Raw genomic sequence first — 19584 nt, forward strand, 5'->3', positions numbered from 1 at the left:
GTATATATAATTTGCAGTTTATTAACAATGCCGAAAATGTCAAACAATTTGGTGACAATTTTTCAATTATGCATTAGTTTTTACAAAACTGGTGAAAATGCACCAACACATTCATAGTTACTCACACGATTGAAAAAAAAACAATGTGGAGTTCTTTTGTGGGAAAAAAACCCAACCATGTATAGTAAGGCGTTTTGGGGAAAAAAAAACAAACATGTATATTAAGGCGATTTTTTTGTAAAAAAAATGACCATGTATAGTAAGGCGTTTTTTGGGGGGGGGAAAGACCATGTGTAATAAGGCGTTTGTTTTTGTAAAAAAACGACCATGTATACGGCGTTTTGGGGGAAAAAAACATGTATAGTACCCATGAGGGGTATCCTTCGTCTTCTTTTTCGTTACTTTGTTGATCTATCTCCACGATAACCGACTCAAATCAGATTCAAATCTTCCCCCGTTTCAGTGGCGATTCTTCTTCTCCTAACGTGGATCGCAACGCTTTGTTGTACATACCGCCAACTACTGTACAGGAGGGACTTAGTCGGTGCCGCGATGTCAATCGTCCGGGGGGGGGGGGCACCTGGGGGGTCCAACGCTACCCCGTCCTCCCCTCTGGCTCCGCCAGTAATATGAATAAGTTCTTAATATTGAATATATTTTTGTAATTGTATTATAATTCAATATTTCACTATTATTTGAACAAAATCATACTTAATCGTTTTTTTATTTATTTTTTACAAAGTCTGTATTTATTTCATGTCCTTTTCCACAATGGGCTTTTTATTTCATGCCCTTTTTCAGCACAATGGCCCAGCCAATCACGTAATTGGCTCCACCTCAGGTGACTTGATTTGACTGGAATTTACTGGAATTGCTCCAATTTTCTACGATATATTTGGAGATGCAGCCATTAAGTACAAATCAGCAGCACGATATAGAAAATTTGTAAATACATTTTTGGATGAGCAGATTTTTACAGGTAACAAGAAAAGCACAACAATTCCATGATATTACAATGTAAATTGTTTATTTGATAATATTTATTGGAAATGTAACATCTCCTAATTTTCAAAACAAAACAAAAAAAATGTTAATTTGCAGTGAGCGCAAAAATACCTAAAAATACACTTCTGGTAATAGTAACCCAACATTGACCAACATGGCAGTCTTATTCCAGTTTGTTGTGATGAACGAAGGAAGGAAGGAAGCAAAGAAGGAGAGGACGCTAGTCACCACAAAGTTGCCATCAGAAATCGAGTCATTGTCACCGTCCTTGTTCAACGTCAAAATACTCCCGTCGCTCCTTGGCTGCATTTGGCTTTTTTAAATATACACACAAAATCAAACTATAAGTTACAAAAGAACATTCAAGTTGTAGCGCACAAGGCAATGCTTTGAACATTATGTACAATATTCATAATTAGTCGCGTGACTTCAGTACAAAACAAAACCGTTTGTAGCAAAAACAACTGTACAGTTAGGAAACATTTTTCTTGCTTTTTTTTTTTTTTTTTTTTTTAAATACGTGAGATGAAAACACGAAAGTAACTTCAGTGGTTATAGAATGTACATTTTGATAGATGCAGTAGTAGGAATGATGTGTACGTGTTTACAAAATGAAAATCATATCCAGTTATGACATCATCAGGCTCTTGGCAGGAAAGTTCAATTTGACTGTGCAAACATCATGCTGAGAATTGAGTGGAAATTTGTACCCAAAAAAAGTCAAGCACCTGCCTTAAAACGGACCATTTGTTGAGTAAAATGGAGGTGGCCAAGGCAAAAAAAAAAACATTTTGTCAAAATGTGACTTAGGCCTTTTAACCTTTTAAAAGGTTGATCATATGTTGCTTCTCGGAGGGTACCATCATTTTTGTTATGCTCCGTTTCAGGAGTTTGCTTGTGTGTTTCATTTTTTTCACTTTTTAAAAAAAAATATTACTGTGACCACGCTGGCTTTTTCTAACCGTCAATTTTGTTCAGGTGTGTATGTAATGGTTGATTTTATGAGAAAACAAGGCAGGCAAAGAAACAAGAAAAAGAACAGTCATTCCAGGCCATAAATTTACAGGAGAATAATTTCCCAAGTTGTAATTTTGAAGGAAAAAAAAAAAATCTTCCTAGAAAAAAAAAAATCCCGGTTTTACAATAAGAAGTGGTCATTTGTCTAAAAGTACATTTTGTAGTGCATCACTTTTTTTTGTACAAAATTCTACTAAATTGTCATGTGGTGGGCACATTTTTGCTACATGACAAGGATTTCGTCACAACATTTTCCTTTTTTAATCACTGACAAGTGAGCCATTGAGAACTACAGTATGCCAACTCCATTTTTGTCATGTTTTTATGGCTCTCACTCAAAAGTTCAAAGCAACAGAGGTGCACACATCCATCAAATGCACACGATTGCATGAAAGCTGCAAAGTAACGTCTACTTCCGAACATTTTGATGTCCTGGCAACCCAAGCCAAATAAAGCACGCCACACTTTTTCTGAAAATGGCCTGCCCCCTGGAAGTCAAAATTGGAACTACACCTTGACTTAGTAATCATCGAAGAGACCTTCTAGTCATTTCTGCTCTTTGCTTAAAAATTGAGTTCACCCCACTCTTGTTCCAAGTATTTAACACAATTTCTTCCAGCATTCAACTGAAAAACTTTTTTTTTTGCTCATCTTAAAACTGTTAAAAGTGGACGAAGCCACGTGCAGTTTTCAGTGGCTCAAGTCTCCATCGAAATAAAGTGTTATTTCTTTCGACGCTTTTCTGCACTTTAAATGATCCAATCGACCCCCGCTCATTTCCGCACCTTACAAATTCCCCCTGAAAAAAAGTCGAGCGGTCCAATATTTCGAGCGGCATCTGAACTTGTGCGCTTAGCCGCCAGAGCTAACGTTGGCTAACTCATCTCACTTTACGTTTTGTACCAGCCCCCCCCCCCCCCCCCCCAATTCTCCACTTGCGTTTTCTTTTCAGTTTGAAGCCACGCGTGTACGGCTTCATCGCAAAAGCACACATTACATATGAAACTTTTGAGGCACTTTTTGATTCTATGAACAGTCAAGTCCAGGTCCTTCACACATATTCATTGATATCATGAATATACATATATACGCATATACATGTACTGTATACATACATAGGGTATATATATCATGTATATATATATATATATATATATACACACTTACAGTGCCATTGGTTGACTTTCATCCCAACATAATCCCAACCTGTTTGCAACATTGCTCCTGTCCCCCCCTCTTACATCGGGGTGGCCTTCATCCTGAATCTTCATCCCGTGGCAAGCGACCAAATGCTCCACGAAGCCGTCGGGAGCATTTTGTCGCTGATGTAGGAATGCAGACTACAAACGGCTCCCGATGGCCTCCTCTCTTTAACACGTGCCGCTTCCCTCTACTTATACCCCCCCCCCCCCACCACCAGCCCGTCACACCACCACCTCGCCGTTGTTGAGCGGTCGCAGGTTCTGGTCGTCGAAGCGCCGGCGGACGCTGCGGCGCACGGCGTCCGCTCGCCTGTAAGGCTGATTGCGAAGATCTGCCGGAGGACGCCAAGGGGGAAGAGAAGAGACGCGTGTCAGTGGGAGCGCTCGGATGGCAGAGTTTTGCGAGAGACGCTAGGGCTGGCAGCCTGTCTGTCTCTGTCCAATTGGGTCATCTCTCTTGAGGTCATTAGTCGGACGATATCTGTCTGTCTCTCCACCTGTCTGTCCATTTACCCCGCCTACCTGTCTCTCACGTTCGGTTGCTCTCGTTTTCCGTCTCCCTTTTGCTCTGGAGGTCCGATCTGTCCGTCTTTCTGTCTCTCTCTTTGGCTGTCTGCATGTCTGTCCGTCCGTCCGTCCGTCCGTCCGTCAAAGCAGCACTAGGCCGCCTGCGGTGTTGTCCGTTCGAGACTAGAGTGCGGCGAAAATGACGTTTCACGACGCATCCTCCTCTTTACGAGTACAGAAACTTGATGTGTTTTTGGAAGACGTATTTGTCAGTCAAGTGTTGATAAGAGGCGCATATCAATCAATGTAATATTGTTTCGTTTTCTATTCAATTCATATTGTACGCATTCACTAAACACGTCACAGCAATTACAACTAAAATCAAGGCAGCCGGACTCTTGGGATTGTTTTTTTTTTTGGCGTATTTTCCGATTAACTTTCAAAATGAGAGAGGCAATTATTCGGAAAAATCTCAAAACTTTTCAGAAACTGGATTCCTACGACATCTCGATTAAAAATCACGTTCCATAGTTTCTTACGAAATTCTCAAATGTCTTGACTTTTTTTTTTTTTTCGTTAAACTGCATTTCTCAAATTGACGCCGTTAGGCTCACAATGCAGACCAGTTTTTCAGAATATAAATACTTCTTATTTCGACATTAAAAATTACACTGAATTGTTTCTAACATTAAAGCATTTTTTGCTCCAAATTCTGTCATCAGATTAAACTCGCCCGCCCTCCCATTGTGCGTGGTGAACCTTGAGCGACTGAAATGAATTTCCCCTCACAACTTTGCGATGGTCGGCTTTTAATCGAGGAACCCCATCGGGAGGGAGGCGTTTAACGTCACGGCGGCGAGCAAGCGGTGTGCGTTCAGAGCTTGGAGGTAAACAAAGAGAGATGCTTGCCAGGTATGGGACACATCCACCACTAGCGGGGTGCTACCCGACGACTTCCTGAGCCTCGAGTAGACATTGGGAAATTTAGTAATGTTACTCCTCTTTAGGGCTGGACAAAGAGAAGACAAAACGGGAGGTTATCAAAGCGCACCTGGGCCCGCCGGCTAAAGCGCAAGCGTGCAAAGACAAAAACAAAAACAAAAAGCAGGAGGATGCTAATCGGGCATTTAAAGATGGTGGAGAGGCTCCAAGCGCTTTTGTTTTGCTGCATTTGCCGCCCTCCCCCCCAAACGTCTTTGCAGAGAGGCTGCCAGCAGCGTGAAGAGCGCAAAATACACACAGGTAGAAAACATTTTCAAAATTCAACCAAAGCATGCGTGAGGCAAAGAAAACATCTCTGGGAAAAGGTTCAATTGCATGCAATCATTTGGAAGTTGCTCATGAACACACAATGCGCGGGGGGGGGGTGGATTTCACATGCGAGGGGGAAAATGTGGACCCAAAAAAAATAGGAATTAAAAAATTTTGTGAGTCGTAAAAAACGATTTACTATAGTTGATTTTTATGCTGCCGAACAAAATGCAACAAAATTGAGTGATATCTTACCGTCTGTTTGATACGTGATGAACATGACATTTTTTTTTTCCCTCAAAAAAAAAAAAAGTCATGTTTAATAATTGTCTGCCTTGTGGTGAAATGTTGGAAGGGCATTTAATGGGGTTACATGTTTCTAAATCTACAATCTAGAATATTTCAGTTGGACTCACTTTCATATTCATGACAGGTTCTTAAATCGTCACCAATAATAAATGATGTAATCATATTTAATGATGATTCAATTATCAGCAGTAAACAGTATTTGAAGACACTCATCATAATAATCTAATAGTTAATAATAGGAACAATAAAAAGAAAATATAAAGCTGCCACAATGGAATATCGAATTGTTTTTTTTAGCTAAATTAAATATTACATATATATTACATGTTGAAAATCCATTGTTTTTTTTTTATTATACATCTTTTAACGATTAAATGTCATGATTTTTAAAAGCTTTTTTTTTTTTAAATGATGCAAAAATGTTCTAGCTGAGTAGATATGATCCAATATATTTTCTTGAGTGTTATCTTGAATATAGAATTCAATTAACGTGATTCTCAAAATGAGCTGTGGTAGCAGTGCTCCCTCTAGTGGTATGCAAAAGAATCACTCAATTAATTAACATTATGATGGTTTAAGGGGTTTTGTTTTTTCAACAGTTTGTTTTCAAACATGACTTTAGGTACAATTTAGATTGACTTTACGTGCAATACATTTGAATGTAATACTTTTTTTTTTGTTTTTGTTTTGCCATACATTTCAGTGTAGTGTTCATGTTCAAACCCCGAATCATGTCAACAGTGGCTTACAATCATAAATGCCTTTTTTTGCTTCAGTTTTTTTTTAAGGTGATATTTGGCGTGAAACTTTTGAGAGGAACCGTATTCAAAAGTTTTGAAAAGTCACTCAAAATACAGCACGGTCAGAATGTATTCTCAAGCCGGTGACTGTGTAGTGCATTTCCATCCACGGCCACTACATGGCAGCGTGGAGCTAGAAATCACAGCCTGCTGTTAAGACGCTCATTTGAATGAAGATGATGAAATGATGATTATTAGAGGATGAGTCATGAGGTCATGCAGGTGGACCTTCACCAACACCTTGTGATCGGGAGGTAAGGAAGTGAGGAAATGTCAATAAACCCCCCCCCCCCCCCCGTCCCCCACACGCTGGTATCACCGCAGCAAGGCCATGTGAAAGTTAGTAGGCGTGCAAGGTTGTTTGAGGACAGGGAGGGAAAAAAAAAAAAAAAAAAAAAGGAGGAAGAACGGAGAGTTCGGGCAACCTTGTCGAGAGTTCTACAAGCTTAGTAATGGTACTCCTCATTGAGGGCGGGCTCGCAGAAGAACCGAGAGCCACGCTTGGCGGTGCGGGCGGTAAAGGGCACCGTCTTCAGCACTGCGGCGACCACAACAACAAAACAGACACACAGGACAGCCGTGACACACACAAACATACACATACAACACACAATATAAGAGAAGCAGAATCCTACAGCGGTTTGGCACTGTTAGCACAAAGAATTTACGCAAACTGTCCCAACAGTCAGCATTAGGCGGCCAGTTAATGCTGCTAAATTGCTACGGCGTCGTCATTATCGTCACATCAAGTTGTGCGAATGTAATAAGCTTGAACAAGTGTATGTATAGTCGCCGGCCACAATATTAGGTACACCTGTAAAATGACAATACTCAATGATATTGGGGTCTGATACGTAGTACGTAAAGGTACCGCATAAAAATTCCTCCCAAAATATTGGTTCAGTATATCCTTTGAGCAAAATTCAATCAAGTTAAAGTGCAAAAATCCAGAGCAGTTCTACACTGAAAACTACTTGTTGAAGTAATGATGTTTTTCTGGGGTGCAAATGGGCAGCGGTATAATTGCGCGCATGACTATGCCCAAAAACAAAAGAGTTTTCACTTAATTAACTACAGAGTAAGTGACTATGTAATATTAGTCGTTTTTGCTGAGGATAAAGAATACATGCATGACGCTGCATCGTTTCTGTTCAACTATTTGTTCCTTAAAGCGGAAGTCATCGCATTTTTTTTTTTTCAAGAATATGTTCTATGCAAGCCCACTAGTTGAAACAGGCCATTCTGATCAATATTGCGTTTGTGGAATAAGTGTGAATCCACTCGTTTTTAGCCATCTCTGGGGGCGGCCATTTTGTCTTCTGTCGACTGAAAATGACATCGCAACTGCTCGCAACGACCAATCGCGGCTCAGATTCAGAAAACAGGTCATCCGTGATTGGTCGTTGTGAGCAGTTGCGATGTCATTTTCAGTCGACAGAAGACAAAATGGCCGCCCCCAGAGATGGCTAAAAACGAGTGCATTTTGCTGCTTAACTTATATTCCCCAACGCAAAGCTAATCGGAATGCCGTATTTCAACAAGTGGGCCTGTTGGGAACATATTCTTGACAAAAATATGTTTGGGTTGACTTCCGCTTGAAAGCATTACAAAACCACCATATAGATGCTATTGGCCAGCTTGTCTATGGCGTTTTGCATTGCTTGTTAGCAAGAAGCTAAACTGACTTTTAAAAATCCACAATGTGTAACGTAGTTCTCTTAACAGTAACCTCATTTGGAGTGGCGTTAAACAACTTGAAGCCTCTTCCGTGCAGAACTGTTGACTTTGCGTCGTATTTGACGAGCTGCTGCTCACTCGTGACGCGGGCGGGGCTGACTAACCTCATCGCGTTAACCGCCTCCACAAAATCGAACGCCGACTTCGATCGGCCCGCTCAACACAAGTGAGCGACGTGCGGCGGCATTCGTTAAGAATTGAAGAAATTAAGCCAAAGATTAATCAAAAGACCGTCGAGGGTTGACAAACATGAACCCATGGTGGACCCAAGCGTACCTATTATTACGACCGGCGAGAAGATTTCCCCGCTCGATAATGATCCAATTGCGCAGCGTTAGTCACAGCGTCGGCCACGTGTTACTCAGCAACGGCAAAGCAGATCAGCGGCAACGTCGACAACACTTCGGGGCTGTTACGGGATTAGCTTAGCGCCGTTCGCGATAGCCTGGTTAGCCAAAGGGGGACCCTTCATGCAGAGGGGCGAGCTAAGGCCCGCCCGGATGAGATTACCCGTGATGATGTCCTCGATGGCGCCGTCTTTGCCTTCGTAGACGTGGCGGCTGTCTTTGACTTGCTTCTTCCGCAGTTCCTGGATCAGCTCCTGTTGTTGCCTTTTGTTCTTATGCGATGGAGACTTGGGGAGGACGCACACACCACATAAAGGTTTAGCGCGCTAGCTTGAACCTGGGCAAGAGTAATACGGCCCAGCAGGGCGCTAGGAGCGCATTTAAGCACTAGTGGCGGGTGGCTGGTTCACAATGAATCCTGACATCTGCAGGAGGGCCCGCCCACCCGGCTTGGCCCCGCCCACCCGGCCCGGCTTACCTTCTGTTCTTCCTGCCTCAGGGCTTCTTGTTCCAGAAGTTTTTCCATCAGAAGCTGCTGCTGCCTCTTTCTTTGCTCGTTGTCCTCTTCGGCTTGCTGAGGGGATCGGCGTGAATGCCAGGGCGCACAAACACAAACACAAAATGAAACGTTAAAGCAACATTGTGTCATACGTCAGTTTTTGTTGATGATGGCGGCACCATGTGGACAAAAGCGGTAGTGTTTTGACAAAAGTCAACCACATTTCGGACGCGCGCCAGCGCGTAGTGCAAATTGGACTGAATTACATTTCTATTTCCAGTGGCTGTGTGAAAGATGAATAGCGACGAGGTAATGAATCTCATTTTGTTTAAACTATACTTTTGTTTTTTTGTTTGTTTTGGGGCTTCTGCCATGACACCAGTAATTGCGCGTAGACATTCGAAACGGCTTTCCGTCCTTATAGCGAAAGGAGGAAGTGAGTATGCCGTAAAGCAATTCAGGACACTTGTATTTTTTTGATGCCAGGGTTGCTCCCATCCTCCTCAAAGTGGCTTAGTGCCAGTAAAAACGATACAGACCCCCCCCTCCAGGGCATGACAAAAGTCTCATTCAACTACATGTAAGCCAATGTTTCATCAAAAGAGTTGTGAATCTTTTTTTTATTAAGGTCGAATTCTCGCCCAGTGCTGCTTTAACCTCAGAATTGTGTTTTAGGTGAGAGTGAATGCGTGACGCTCACCCTGTAGGCCTTGACAAAGCGCACAAAGACGGGGAAGAAGACGGACGGCGGCGTGGTCTTGGAACTCTCCCCATAGAACTTGACGGCTTCGTCGAAGGCGTCCTGCGAACAAACGCGAGGCCGCCGGCGGATCAAGTTGACGGCGCCTCCTTGTCGAAAAAAAAGGCGGCGGCGGGCGGCGGTACCTGCGCGATCTTGGCGTCGTCCTGCAGCTTCTTCAGCTTGCTCTCGTTGTGCGCGATGAAGTCCTTGAGCATGGTGTTGTGGCCGTGCATGCTGTACTCCCTCTTGGTCAGCTCCATGCCGCGCTGCAGCTCCTTCACATCCAGCAGGACGTTGTCCAGCGACACTGTGACAAAAGGCAGGCTGGCGTGTCAGCGCGCAAAACGGAAAACGAAAACATCCGTCGTGAGCTCAACCTGGAATGAGCTGCGTCAAAAGCAAACCACAGTGTAGAACACAACAACACACCATTTGGGCTTATTTAGAGCAAAAGTCAACCCAAATATTTTTTTTTTTTCAACAATATGTTCTGTGCGGGCCCAATAGTTGAAACAAGGCAATATGGTTCATATGAAATATGAGGTAAGCGGCAAAATCCTGCCGTTTTTAGCCATCTCATCCGGCGGCCATTTTGTCCCTTCTGTCGACTGAAAATGACATCACAACTGCTCATGTAACGGCCAATCGCGGCTCACCTTTTCTGAAGCTGGGCTATGATTGGCCGTCAACAGAGCCTCTGCGCAACCGTGGCGTCATTTTCAGTCGACAGAAGTGACAAAATGGCCGCCGGATGAGATGGCTAAAAACGGGCGGATTTCGTTGCTCCACAAACACAAAATGAATCAGAATGGCCGTGTTTGGACTAGTGAGCCTGCATAGAACATATTCACTTCCGCTTTAGCTGCGTGACAGGAGCTCAAATATACAGAGTTACGCCATCAGAAAAATAAACGTGTTAAATGATAGCCAGAACGGGATTGTATTTGTGACGGCAGAAAAAAAAAAAAGGGCTGACCTGCCGCTGCTTTCTCCACGTAGTGCAGCTCGTTGTAGAAGAAGGAAACCTGCGCGTATTTCTCCTTCACCACGTTAGCGATGTAGTGCAACAGCGTGATCTTGCGGTCCGTCGACTTGGTGTCGAGCAGCTGCGAAGCAAAAAAAAAAAAAAAAAAAGAAATCAAAAGGGTCGAATATGCCCTTTGGCAATAGTTCCTTCGAATCAACCACGGATGAGCGACTTGAACTAACCAGGTCTAAACTTTGCAGCTTGAAGCCATAAACTGCTCCCCTTTTGCTGCTGTTCATGTAGTTTCCGAGAGCTAAAATAATCTGGAGGGGGGGGGGGGGGGGAGAAACGCACAACGTCACAGACGAGCATGAATGGTTGAATGCAATCCGAGCAAAGTTATTACTGGCTAGTGAAAATGGATGCAAAAACAGAAGAAAAAAAATAGAAAAAAATTAAAAAATTGAATTGAGTTTAAAAAAAAAAAAAAAAAAAAAAATTTTTAAAAATTTAAAAATTGAATTGAATTTTTTTTTTTTTTTTCTCTAAAACTACATTTTACTTTTACAAAACCATCTAAAGCTACAATTATAGCAAACGTGTCCTTAGTTTCGTCTTTTTGCCAGTTAATTTCATACACGAGCGCGAGGTTGATTTTCAATGTTTTCATTTTGGTATTGCTGTACGGCCGTACGGAAGAAGGAAGGTCAAATAGACGTTTGGAAATTGTAGTTTTTTTTTTTTTTTTTTTTTTTTTTTTATCTTGCACTCAACTATACACACACAAAAAAAAAAAATGCTAAAACTGATAAAAACTGAACAAAAACAAAGCGCTCCTGAAAAAAAAACGAACAAAAACTAACAAACCCGAATTTGGAAAGTAAAAGTCAAAATGAAAAAAAACAAAACAAAAAAAACAGTCCTCCCAAATGATTGTAACCCAAATCCCATGTGGACAAAAAAAAAGGCAAAATAACGCGCTGAACTCATCGGACCACTACAGCGGGCAACTATTCTTTCCAAAATGGCCACAGCGAGCTGACGTGCCTCGAGGATTTTCTTCAGCTTCTGCGATGACTTGATGGACACCGACGCTGCGATGACCGCATGGAGTTGCTGCGAGGAAGCGGAACAAAGTGCATTTTAGGGTTCATCGACAATCGGACCGGAGCCCCCCGCAAAGGACAAAAGCCGCTACCGGCGTGAGCATCTGGATGCTCTCCGCGAAGTTGCCCACGAAGGCCATGATGGTCATCTTCTGCATGAGCCGCTCGATCTTGCTGAACTGCATCATGAAGCGATCCTCGTCCGTCAGGCTCTCCAGCGGCTTGCGCTCCTTCTCGAACTGCCGCAAGGTCTTCACCTCGTTCTCCGTGGGCTGGAAGCGCATCAGGCACTCCACGAAGTCCACCGGCAGCGTGCGCAGGTCGAAGCTGGGGGGGGGGGGGGGGGGGGGGCGCCGCAAAAGCCATCGCGTTTTGACAACGTGCGCTCGAGATGGGCACAAACACGTTTTTATTACATTTTCTGATTTTAGTTGCATTTGTTTTTTTGGTTTTTTTCCCCCTTTTTCAGGGCCAATACCGATACCGATTATCAGTAGTCAAGGATAACCGATATTTGAAGCCGATATTCATTTTCAGCAAAAAAAAAAAAAGTAAACTCTAACTTTGTTAAAATGTTTTTAGGCACGTTTACTCAAGTCGTTTTCAGATTTGCATAATACTTATCTTTTTTATTATTCTTAGAAATGTTTGCCCTTTGTCGTAAAGTTCGAGCAAAAATGGAGCTCCCGGTGTCATCAGCATGTTTTCAAAAGTTAAAGCTCAGTAAATAAGGTCCTCCAAAATTTCAAAACGACAAATGTTATGAACATTTCGCTTGTCTTGGTTTTGATTTCCGACCAATAGAAAAGGGTCCTCCAAAATTTCAAAACGACAAATGTTAACATTTTGCTTATCTTGGTTGTGATTTCCGACCAATAGAAAAAGTGCAGCGTGCTCCCACGGTCGGTAGAATCGGTTACAAAGTTAACCAAAAAGTTACATTGTTACATGTGTATTATTGGCCATCAGATATTCTAAAAAGGCCGATAATCGGCGAACAATCGGTCCGTCCCTATTGCACTCACCCCGCTTTACTTCGGCCGACTACGTTTCTCAAAAATTCCGAGCCAAACATGACATTTTAGGATCCTCCCGAGACTTGAACCAAAAGGCCAGCATCCCCAAACTTTTCGTCAGTATGAATTTCAACTTTCGTCTCGAACGACTGAAACAAAATGAGGTTTACCACATTCCACTTACAGCTGAATGGCCTTGCAGATCTCCTCGGGCGTCTTGCCCACTTTCCTGAGCGTAATGGCCAAGTTCTTTGCCCTGTTGGAGTCCAGCAGCGTCACCTTGTTGGGTCCCTTCTGAATAACTTGCTTGCTCGTGGTCAGCTCCACCGCTTGGCCCTGGGCTTTGGTCTTAAACATTTCCTCAAACTCGTCCACGTTCAGGTCCTGGGATGCCAACCGTTGCATTTTTTATTGATTTTTTTTCTCGTTAGAGAGGCAGGCGAGGAGGTCCGGCGAGCGGCGGGCGCGTCCCGAAGGCGCTCACCTCCAGTATCCTCTCGTCGTCGATCTCGTTGAAGACGGTCCCGTTGATCTGGTTGGGTTTCAGGGCCACCCAGTTGAAGACGGGCATGCGGAATTTGGTTTTGATGGGCTTCTTGATCTTGACGGCTGGACACAACGCGGGAGTCGATTGACAATCGCAATTTGCGGGGCGATAAACGGAAGCGAGCGATGACAACACTTGTCGGAGTGAACATGCTCGGCGGGGTTACGCGAGACATTTTCGCTAAAACTCTGTGAAGGGGGTTTGGAATTGGCAAACAGCCTCTAACTACGAGGTGGGAATTTTCACTAAGGCAACGGCGCAGTCAATTCTTTTTAACTCATTCGCTGCCAAAGACGAATTTATTCGTCTTTTCACAGTCCGGCCGTTCAATCCCAGGAATTTATTTCTATTTTTTTCCAATTTTTTTTTCCCCCAAACGTTAGGGTGAAAAAGAGGGTCTGAAAATGTCTGGCAGAAAATGAGTTAATTCCAACTTTTTGATGATGTTTATTCACTCCATACGTCATGCATTTTCAGGGCTTCGCCTAATCGGAGAGATTGCGGCTTCTAATCGACTCCTCGCCAATGCTGAGGAGAAATATCATCGATTGGTGTCTGAAGAACATGCGAGTGACACATTTGAGATGTGGCCAAATTTAAGAATACTGAACACCATCACAATATGAAAGCATGCAGATCATTTGAAATTTGGTATTTTCTTAGTTTTAACGAGAAATCGCATTGAGAAAAATAAATTTACATAAATTGAATGAACACAGCCAACAGGCGACTCGTGTTTGAGAAAATACCAAATTCAAAGTAGGTGGGAGAGGAGGAGAAAACAAGGGGTTGAAAAAAATAACCAGTGGAAGGTAAAAGGAGAGAACCTACAGAAAAGTTTGATGGGTCCCTCTGGTTGGCAGAAAAAAAGAAAACAATTCAAAGAAACATTGATTTGATGAAGTTGAGAAGAAATTAGGAACAAGTGTTTCAACATGCATATTTTAAAAACACAAACGGGTCCAAGACTTACGCAGCATATCATCAACACGATTCAAGGTTTGAAAAGTACATTTTAAATTATGAGTAGAGGCAGTCATTTTCATTCTACTGACATTTGACTTAATGGAAATCCAAAGCTACTTTAGAGAGCTTTAAAAGTTCAACTCCTCAAATGTCTATTGTAGGACAAACAACTCTAAAAAAAAAAAAAAAATAATAACAAAAGTCCTACAAGTCCAACTCGATGATATAGCTGTTGTCGATTTTTGGCGCAAGAAGACATTTAGTGCATTTTCCGCTTGAGGAAGCTTACCGGCTAACCCCGAGTTCATGATGACAGTGGGCGTTCCGCAGCCGGGCAGCGGAGGAGCAGCGGGAGGCGGCGGCGGGGGAGGAGGCGAGAGGCCGGACGTCGCTGAGGCAGAATGCGGAAGTGGGGGAGGCGGCGGAGGCGGAGGTGGGGGAGGCGGCGGCGGCGGCGGGGGCGCAGGGGTGGTCGCCGCAGGTCCATTTGGCACTGGGGGAGGGGACGACAATGAACCACATGACGGCGTCGATATTTCAGTAGACAGTCGAGATAACCGATTCATCGAGTTTTTGGGTGAGGACGATTTTTTTTTTTTTTCTCATTTTGCCTCGAGCCAAATGTTGCTTTAATGCCATTCAAAGTGCATCCGATTCACTCGGGAACCACTTCGGATGTTCCAGTAGGCTTTTCCTGCCTTTTTTTTTTCCGGTGTTTCTGATATGCAGGATTTTGATGACATTTTCAAGGACTCGGGTTAATTTTGTAAAGAAGCCGAAACTTTTACCCGTGTTACGTTCACTGACAGAATTGTTCTGTATTAATCACAAAGGGACTCTTATTGATGTAAAATTGTCAAACCTTATTAACGTGTGCAAAGCACCGCCTTTAAGGGATATTTCCTCCAAGTTTTGAACAAAGTTGTTGTCGTTCGCTTATTCTTTTTACGACTTGGGTAAAAAAAAAATACGGTCACTTCAGATACTATCGGGTGCTTGTTTACAGAAGGCCTGAGTTTGAGAGCGTGCCACAGTACCTGAGCCGTTCTCCGGCAGCGGCGGAGGCGGCGGCGGCGGCGCCGTAGCGCCCGTCGCACTTCCCGCCGGCGGACTGTGGACGCCGACGCCGTTCCCGCCCGAGAAGCCTTCGGCGGCGCCGGGCGGCGTGGACGGAAGGATGCAGATGTCGCCGTTTCCCTTTTTGTGGATCCTGATGGTGCCCTGCTTCTCCAGCTCGTGAATCTTCTTCTCCAGGTGACTCTGCCGCTGGATGGCTTCGTCCTTCTCCTTCAAGATCTGCCGCAGCGACTGGAGCTTCCCACTGCTGTCTTTATACGCTTCCTGGAGCAATACGGGAAAGATTGCGTAATTGCCACGTCGCCGGCCCACTCATTTCTAATATCGCGGCAAACATTCACGTCACGGGGGGGTGACGAGAGTCGGACCTTCGCGCCTTCTAGGTCCTTGTTTGTCTGCATGAGTTGCTTCTCCAGCTCCACTATCTTGGCCATGGCTTCGTTCTCTGCATCCAGCAGCTTCTCTGTCAACTGGAAGGAGGGCCGAAAAGGAAATGCAATCTTTTTCAAATGGGCAAAAGGAGGCGTGACATTTTTTGGGACATTCCTCAAGAGCGCTGTCGCGGGGAGATCCAACACGCGAGGTCACTCACATGTGACATGTTCTCTTCCAGCTCCTCCACACGCTCCAGGGCGGCGTTTTTGGTCTCGGCGTCCTCCAGGAGGGCGCCGACGTCAAACACGTTGTCCAAGTAGGCCTGGATCTGAACCTGCAGCTTATCGCTCTCCGTGTGCTTGACTTTCTACAAAACGGGGACGCGTGAATCAGCTTTTTTTTTTTGCCGGAGGGGACGTTCAAAGCGGGAGTTGACGCGTCTCCAAGGTGCAGCCGCGGCAACGTCGAGCTTGGGGGGGGGGGTTTGGTACCCCTCCGTAACCAATTTCCCACCGCCGCGTTCCGTGTTTCAACTCACTTCTAAGAATTCGTCCAAAGACAGCTTGGTGAAGTCGTACTGCAGATGAACCCGGAAGTTCATGTCCTCCACCGAGTGCACCACAATGTTGATGAACTGCATGCAGGCCACCTAAGGGGCGCAAACGGAGGGGGGGGGGAACGAGTGCAAATGAGAGGCACTTTGATTGACCCACTTGAAAAACAATTTTCAAAACAATCATTTCAATACCCGTAACACCTATTGAGCTGCTTTTATACATTAAAAAAAAAAAAAAAAAAAAGGAATAAAGTTACTCAATATGTTATAAAGCAGCATTTTTACACTACACACTAGTTTGTGACATTTTTGGTACCCCACTGGGCCAACTTTGCTAAACTTGTAAGATAATTTTGTCACTAGGATTTTGGGTGCTACTGGTAGGGTACAAGACGCTACATAGTAGAGCCTAGTAGAGATACTAGTGCAGCACGGTAGTTAGCAATACGGTTTAATATAGGCCAAAGGTCACGCTAGTAATGGAAAAAAAAAAAAAAAACATTACCGGTACAGTCAGATCGAAACAGAAATGAAACTAATTCAAATGACGATAAGGACTCTTGAGTCCAATTTATCCCTTATTCAACCGCCATTCAATCACTGCATATATGGAACACAAAAGAACTGTACTATCCACAAGAAAAGCATCGTTGTTGTGCTTAGCTGTGACGTAGCTTGTCTGGTAAATTAAAGAAAAATCTTCCTTATGGGACTTTGCGTGAATGAATTGATCATGTAAACACACGTACACACACACACACACACACACACACACACACTTGCCCGCAGCCTAACGCGAGCTTTCATAGCCCGAGTGTGCAAAATGCCACTCGGCTTGCTCTTGTTTGCTTTCCTGTTCCAGTCACTTGATTCGCACATTCAAAACTTTCCTCTCACTGATCCTTGAACACACGTTCATAAGACAGTTTACATGAATGAAGACAACCCCCCACACACACACACACACACACACACACCCCCCCCCACCCCGAGTTGGCTGTTGATTCACAGCGGATTTGGATTCTGGGGATACAATCCAGGAGGTGCGATCTGCTTGTCATTGTTATTGGGCTGTTCATCTTTCTATATCTATAGGATACAACAACAGTCCCCACAGGAAAGGGGGGGGGGGGGAAATCACTAAAGGATTTGCAAGCCGGCTGCAGTTTTACCTCCTGATTGAGGACTCCGAAGGATAGCGTTCAATAGTTAAGATTTAGAGCATGTGTGAGTGGTGGCGGGGGCGGGGGGATAATACCATGAAATCGATGTTGTTGTCTTCGTTCTTGAAATACTCCATTAGCCTCTCAAACCGCTGCTCCTCCATACAAACCTGCAAAAACAAAGCGCCATGTCTCTTTACTCATGTGAGCGTGGCCATGGTGGCGTAAAATGACGCCGCCTCTTGTCTTCGTGGGGGCCGAATGAATGCGTGCCTCGCAGAAGATCGGAATGAAGATGAAAGACAAAGCACTACCGGGTCAATATGTTTTCTTTTGAAATGATAGGGAATTGATTATCTCATTGTAAACCAAGAAGCCAGACCTATTCCTCTGTCGTAGTCATTTTCATTTTTCTGGTTATCTTTTCCTCCGGTACCCTTCTGGGGTGACGTTACGAAAAAAAAATGAAAAATGCACAAAAGGAACTTCTACTAAAGACTAGGGCTAATCTAAAATGAATCGATTCGCCCCGATTAATCGATTCAGTTAATCGAAAAATTGAGTTGCTTAAATTCATTTCGGAAATGATGTCTTAAAACGTTTTTTTTCATTTTGAATGTGTAGATCAAATGATGCTTTTGCACCAAACATCATTGCGTTTGCGGGTGGCTGCAGAACCACACTAGTGCAGAGCTAAAAATCGAATCGAAAATCGGAAACTGAAAATCGAAAATCGATTCGAATCGGGGGCTTGGGCGAATCGTTACCTCGCTATTCTCGGGCATATCTTTCTAGACTTTGTGCTACTGTGCTTTTGTTGAACTTTCACTCCAAATGAAGTGTTTCATTTTTTTTCATTCATAAAATACCAATGAAAAATGTTTCCACTGGATGAATATGGTGTTACTGTGTACTGCACCACAACTTTCTTCTCTTATAAAGTGTCTTCTGAAACTGGGGTCTATTTGAATTCAAATTTGGGAGGCAGAAAAGAGTGAGATGTAAAAAAAAAAAAAAAAGAGCAAGAGCGGAGTCTGAAGTTCATCTGGAGGGCAACGGTGGACTTTTGATTTAAAAAAAAAAAAAAAAAAAAATTGAACATGCAGCAAGTAGGAGACATCAAATGTTTAAAAAAAAAAAAAAAGCCTTTTAATGCCTGGAGTCCTAGACGGGCTATCAAAGTCACAGAGCGAAGTAGATGCAACAACACTTTGCTTTTAAGAGCCACTTTTCAATAACAACTTAAAAAATTCAAACAATTTCCTTTAAGCAGGCTGCAAGAAAGCCCTCATTATTCTCGCCTTGCGTCTCTCCTGAGACGAGCTGCGATGAGCCCAAGCTTATTCTGCCACTTATGCCGGTGAGGCGGAGTATGACACTCAATTTTTCATTCACGACTAAATTTTGCATCGACTGCAGTGGACCCGTGTTCGCCTGACGCATGCGACAAACGGCCGCCCACTCCGTCATAAACTTTTTTTTTTTTTTCTATTTTTTTGCCAGAAGCCTGAAAGAGTTTTCTATCAAGGCTGTCGCTCACATCTGCCGCTCTGAGCCTTTGTGCGCCCGCCAAACACACTTTACTGCTTTCTAAAGGGGGCGCGGGCCTTCGGGGGTCTGTGTTGACAAATAGGCGATTTGCCGCGTGCAATCCGGGGAGCATTGCTACAGGCTGAGTCAGCGTCTGCTGCCGCTACCCGTCCTTAAAGTTGTCAAAACGCGGCGAGGATGATTTCGTGGCCTCCCCTCACGAGACAAACGGCCGCCAGGAGCTCCAACACCAGAGCTTTGGTTCTGTTCAAACAAGGGAAAAGAAATGATTTCATATGCAATTGTTATGTTAAAGATCACCATGTTGTTTTTTTTTTTTTTTTTAAACAAAATGAATCTACTTTTTTTTTTTCATACAGCTGTTGTATTTTGCGTTAGCCTAACAGCCAGAGTTGCCTTTCATTGTTTTTGAAAAAAAAGAAAGAAAAAAAAAAAATTCAACAACGAGTCGAGATGCGCCGATTCAACCTATGCAGATTTTTTACGGACAGAAAAAAAACAAACACAATCACGTATTTTTTTTTACTATATTGTGACGACAAGTTACACACGACTTAGGCAACCGTGCTTATGATTTGATTTTGCTGATGGACCTCAAACGCTGGCTTGCCTCACGAGTCAACTTCGGAGAAAGAGAAATCTCAAAGCGAAACGTGTCAAGGCGCACCAGTTAAGTGGGAAAATGCGCGAGAAACGAAATCGGACGTCATCAATCTGTTTACACACCGTGGGGCCTCGTCGAGCCTTTGGGGCCACACAACCCGGCGGGTTGAGGCAGGGTTAGTTGACGGGAAATACTTGAAATCTGTGTGAGTGCGTGTGTGTTTGGATGAGAAATGATGTG

General features: G+C 43.7%; 1 protein-coding gene across 1 annotated transcript in view; it reads right to left on the bottom strand.

The window, feature by feature from the left end:
- Positions 1-1010: 1010 nt before the first annotated feature.
- The window catches only part of fmnl2a (formin-like 2a), a 50760-nt gene continuing 32186 nt past the window's right edge, over positions 1011-19584 (bottom strand). Inside the window, exons 12-30 of the mRNA XM_086051093.1 lie at positions 18909-18983; positions 17285-17381; positions 16009-16119; positions 15688-15837; positions 15464-15565; positions 15056-15359; positions 14308-14511; positions 13884-13904; positions 12990-13114; positions 12690-12889; positions 11582-11816; positions 11431-11499; positions 10626-10706; positions 10393-10522; positions 9560-9723; positions 9375-9476; positions 8654-8749; positions 8339-8462; positions 1011-3556 (exon numbers count right to left, since the gene is read on the bottom strand). Coding sequence (XP_085907219.1) covers positions 3447-3556; positions 8339-8462; positions 8654-8749; positions 9375-9476; positions 9560-9723; positions 10393-10522; positions 10626-10706; positions 11431-11499; positions 11582-11816; positions 12690-12889; positions 12990-13114; positions 13884-13904; positions 14308-14511; positions 15056-15359; positions 15464-15565; positions 15688-15837; positions 16009-16119; positions 17285-17381; positions 18909-18983 — 2500 coding nt within the window. The 3' untranslated portion in view covers positions 1011-3446. The remainder of the gene's footprint in view (positions 3557-8338; positions 8463-8653; positions 8750-9374; positions 9477-9559; positions 9724-10392; positions 10523-10625; positions 10707-11430; positions 11500-11581; positions 11817-12689; positions 12890-12989; positions 13115-13883; positions 13905-14307; positions 14512-15055; positions 15360-15463; positions 15566-15687; positions 15838-16008; positions 16120-17284; positions 17382-18908; positions 18984-19584) is intronic.

Source organism: Filicampus tigris, chromosome 14 (genome assembly GCF_054856515.1).
Source record: "Filicampus tigris isolate MCC_2025a chromosome 14, RoL_Ftig_1.0, whole genome shotgun sequence".
NCBI classification, from domain to species: domain Eukaryota; kingdom Metazoa; phylum Chordata; class Actinopteri; order Syngnathiformes; family Syngnathidae; genus Filicampus; species Filicampus tigris.